The sequence below is a fragment of the Sinocyclocheilus anshuiensis genome, unplaced genomic scaffold (assembly GCF_001515605.1).
Source record: "Sinocyclocheilus anshuiensis isolate Anshui unplaced genomic scaffold, SAMN03320099.WGS_v1.1 scaffold387, whole genome shotgun sequence".
NCBI classification, from domain to species: domain Eukaryota; kingdom Metazoa; phylum Chordata; class Actinopteri; order Cypriniformes; family Cyprinidae; genus Sinocyclocheilus; species Sinocyclocheilus anshuiensis.
In genome coordinates, this window is record NW_015549624.1 from 1,628,393 (window position 1) to 1,631,852 (window position 3,460).

A 3,460-nucleotide genomic window follows, 5' to 3' on the forward strand; every position below is an offset into this window, starting at 1 on the left:
CTCTTGCACTCCATCCATTTTCCTTCCTTTCTTGCTCTCTGTGGTGGTTCTGTTGCTCTCCTTTGCTACCAAACCATTATAAACAGTAGTTGAGATGTGAAAAGACAACATAACCACAGCGCAATTGTTTGTATCCATGCGGAAATACTGAAAATTGCCTTAAATTAATCTAAAAGACATGTCCCTAGCAAAAATATGAAACCACTGAATAATTTCAACCAATGATTCCTAAATGTTATCAAAATCTTACCAAAAATTTGGATTTTTTTTTTTTGCAAAATAATTTCAATTTATTAGGATTGAGGAAATTAACATTAATTTCTGTTATTAATGTGGACTGTTTAACCAGTTTAAGGGGGTAAAAAAGCACCTAAAATGATTCATTTTGATTCAATCAGAAAACAGTTAATTAGTTAAACATCATTAAAATGTTTTAAATAAAATATTACATTTACATTTAGACATTTAGCAGATGCTTTTATCCAAAGCGACTTACAAATGAGGACAATGGAAGCAATCAAAATCAACAAAAGAGCAATACGCAAGTGTTATAACAAGTCTCATTTAGCTTAACACAGTACAAGTTTTTTTTTTAATTATACAATAAATAAAAAGAAAACAGATAGAATACAAAAAATTTGAAAAGCTAGTGTTAGTTTTTTTTTTTTTTAAGAAAACAAGCAGTAAATGAATAGAGTGCAAGTCTAAAAGGGGAACTTAATGTTGACATCAACTTCGATGTTCATATCCTCAGCAAACAGATACATTTTATGGCGCTTTGTTTGCAATTACAGGGAATGAACGCACGATGGTCTTTGTTGAAACCAAAAGAAGTGCTGATTTCATTGCAACATTTCTCTGTCAGGAGAAGCTCTCTACTACAAGCATCCATGGGTATTTTTTTTTCCTGTCCCTTTCTCTCCAATAACGTGTTCATGCTGATATAATGTGTTGAATAAAACAAGGCAGTTATAGATGCATGTTATTACAGATCCTCTCTGACCAAAGCTTTTAATTGAATTTTATTTATTTTCCGAATAGTGATCGGGAGCAGCGAGAGCGAGAGAAGGCTCTCAGTGATTTTCGCACAGGCCAGTGTCCGGTGCTGGTGGCCACGTCTGTCGCTGCCAGAGGCCTGGACATTGAACAGGTCCAGCACGTTGTGAATTTCGACCTGCCCAGCAGCATCGATGAATACGTCCATCGCATCGGAAGAACTGGACGCTGCGGGAACATCGGTCAGGCCGTGTCCTTTTTTATCCCAGAGTCTGACACTCCATTAGCTCGCTCTCTGGTCAAAGTTCTGTCAGGGGTTCGTACTTTTCATATTCCGTCCAAGGCACTTAACAGCAGTGTTTATTCTTTAATTATGCAATCTTATTTAATTGTGCACATTCATATTGTGCCTATAAAATTACTTTATATGAAGAACAGATTTAAATTAGGTTTTTATCCACATAAATATTGAGCATTCAAAAACAGAGCACGTTAAATATGGTAAATAATCAAATGTGTTTGCTTGACATTCTACAAAAAACATTGGTTTACCATATTTTATGTGCTCACAAATAAAAATAATGGAATATTTTTAATGATAAATGTTGCAGATTCTGTGTGGGAATGTCCAGTACACTCAGATCTCAATAAAACAACATAAACTTTCATCTCTCAGGCCCAACAGGAAGTTCCCAAATGGCTGGAGGAAATTGCTTTCAGTGCTCATGGAACAACAGGCTTCAACCCACGTGGAAAAGTGTTTGCGTCTACAGACACTCGGAAGGTATGGCTCATCACTTCTCATGTGGCTGCCTGAACCCCCGTTTTGAACTCGATTTGTAGTCATTTAATGCATGTCTTTTACATTTACATTTAGTCACTTAGCAGATGCTTTTATCCAAAGCAACTTACAAATGAGGACAATGGAAGCAAACTTTTTTTTTGTTTTTTTTAAGAATAGAATTAGAATAGAGAGTGCTAGAGTTAGAGGGTCAAATAAAGATGGAACGGATGTGTTTTTAGCCGATTCTTGAAGATGGCTAAGGACTGAGTTTGGCAGGTCATTCCACCAGGAGGGAACATTTAATTTAAAAGTCTATGAAGGTGATTTTGTGCTTCTTTGAGGGTAGCCAGTGCAAATTGTTAACGGAGGTGTGATGTGCATTCTTTTCGGCTCGTTAAAAATTAATCTTGCTGCCGCGTTCTGGATTAATTGTAATGGTTTGAAGACCTGCCAAGAGAGCATTGCAATAGTCCAGCCTGGATAGAACAAGAGCTTGAACAAGGAGTTGTGTTGCATGTTCCCAAAGAAAGAGCCTGATCTTCTTGATGTTGAATGAAGCAAATCTGCAGGACCGGACAGTTTTAGCAATGAGAAAGTCAGCTGATCGTCATTCATAACTCCAAGGTTTCTGGCTGTTTTTGAAGGAGTTATTACAAATATAAGCATGCATTTTTCATTAGAAATAGATTAATTCACATCCCTAGAGTTTACGAGTACTCAAGACATGGGATTGTTTACACTGCGTTTCATTTTTTCTGGCTTTTTTGACACTGTTAGAAGAATGAGTCTGACACATGATTTTGCAAGGATTGTCATATAAACATCTCACAGCAGTCAAATAAAGAAAGATTGATGTACTGCAATACTTGGTGTATTTGCACTGTAAAAAAAAACGGCAATACTTATTGCACTGTGAATCATGTATCGTAACAATAACAATGCATCACAGTCATTCCCATTCTAGTTGACCGTCCTCTCTCCGATTTAGACTGTTGAAATCTAAACTAAGACAGGAGGAAGACTGATTGATGTTGTACTTAAATTAGGTTTGAGTTCTAATATTAAGGTTGAAACTTGTATCTTGATGCAATAATGTAGAATGTTACAGTATATTGGCTTTTTTTTTTTTTTTTACAATGGTTTCAAACAGAATCCCAATCAGAATTAAGTCTGGAATTAGATGTATCATGTTAATTTGACTGTTTTAGGTGTTTTGTTAATCTAAACTAAGACAGGTGGAAGACTGATTGATAAAATACTTAAATTAGGTAATGTTTAAAATTATAACTTGATGCAATGATATAGAATTTTAAAGACTATTTGCTTTTTGTAAACAACAGTTTCAAGCAATTAAAATCACAATTAAGCCAGAAATGAGCTTTATAATGTTTATTTGACTGTTTTTGGTCTTTTATGTGCAACATACAAAGTGTTGTGGATTATAAAATATGAGATTTATTCTTTTTTGTAATGAATAATCATCTTTTAAATTGCAACCAACAAGTTCTACTATAAATAATAGTTCTCCTGTAAGTAAACTTGATGCAATAATGTAAGATTTTACAGACTATTGCCAATTTTAACAACCGATTCAATCAGAATCAAATCAGAAATTAAGATTCATAATGTACATTTTACTGTTTTCTCGCTTTTATGTGCAACACGTGTTTTACACTACAT

General features: G+C 34.6%; 1 protein-coding gene across 1 annotated transcript in view; it reads left to right on the forward strand.

The window, feature by feature from the left end:
- The window catches only part of LOC107659470 (probable ATP-dependent RNA helicase DDX4), an 18,045-nt gene extending 16,232 nt beyond the window's left edge, over positions 1–1,813 (forward strand). The window contains exons 2-4 of the mRNA XM_016448423.1: positions 795–894; positions 1,042–1,312; positions 1,673–1,813. Coding sequence (XP_016303909.1) covers positions 795–894; positions 1,042–1,312; positions 1,673–1,813 — 512 coding nt within the window. The remainder of the gene's footprint in view (positions 1–794; positions 895–1,041; positions 1,313–1,672) is intronic.
- The last annotated feature ends 1,647 nt before the right edge of the window (positions 1,814–3,460 follow it).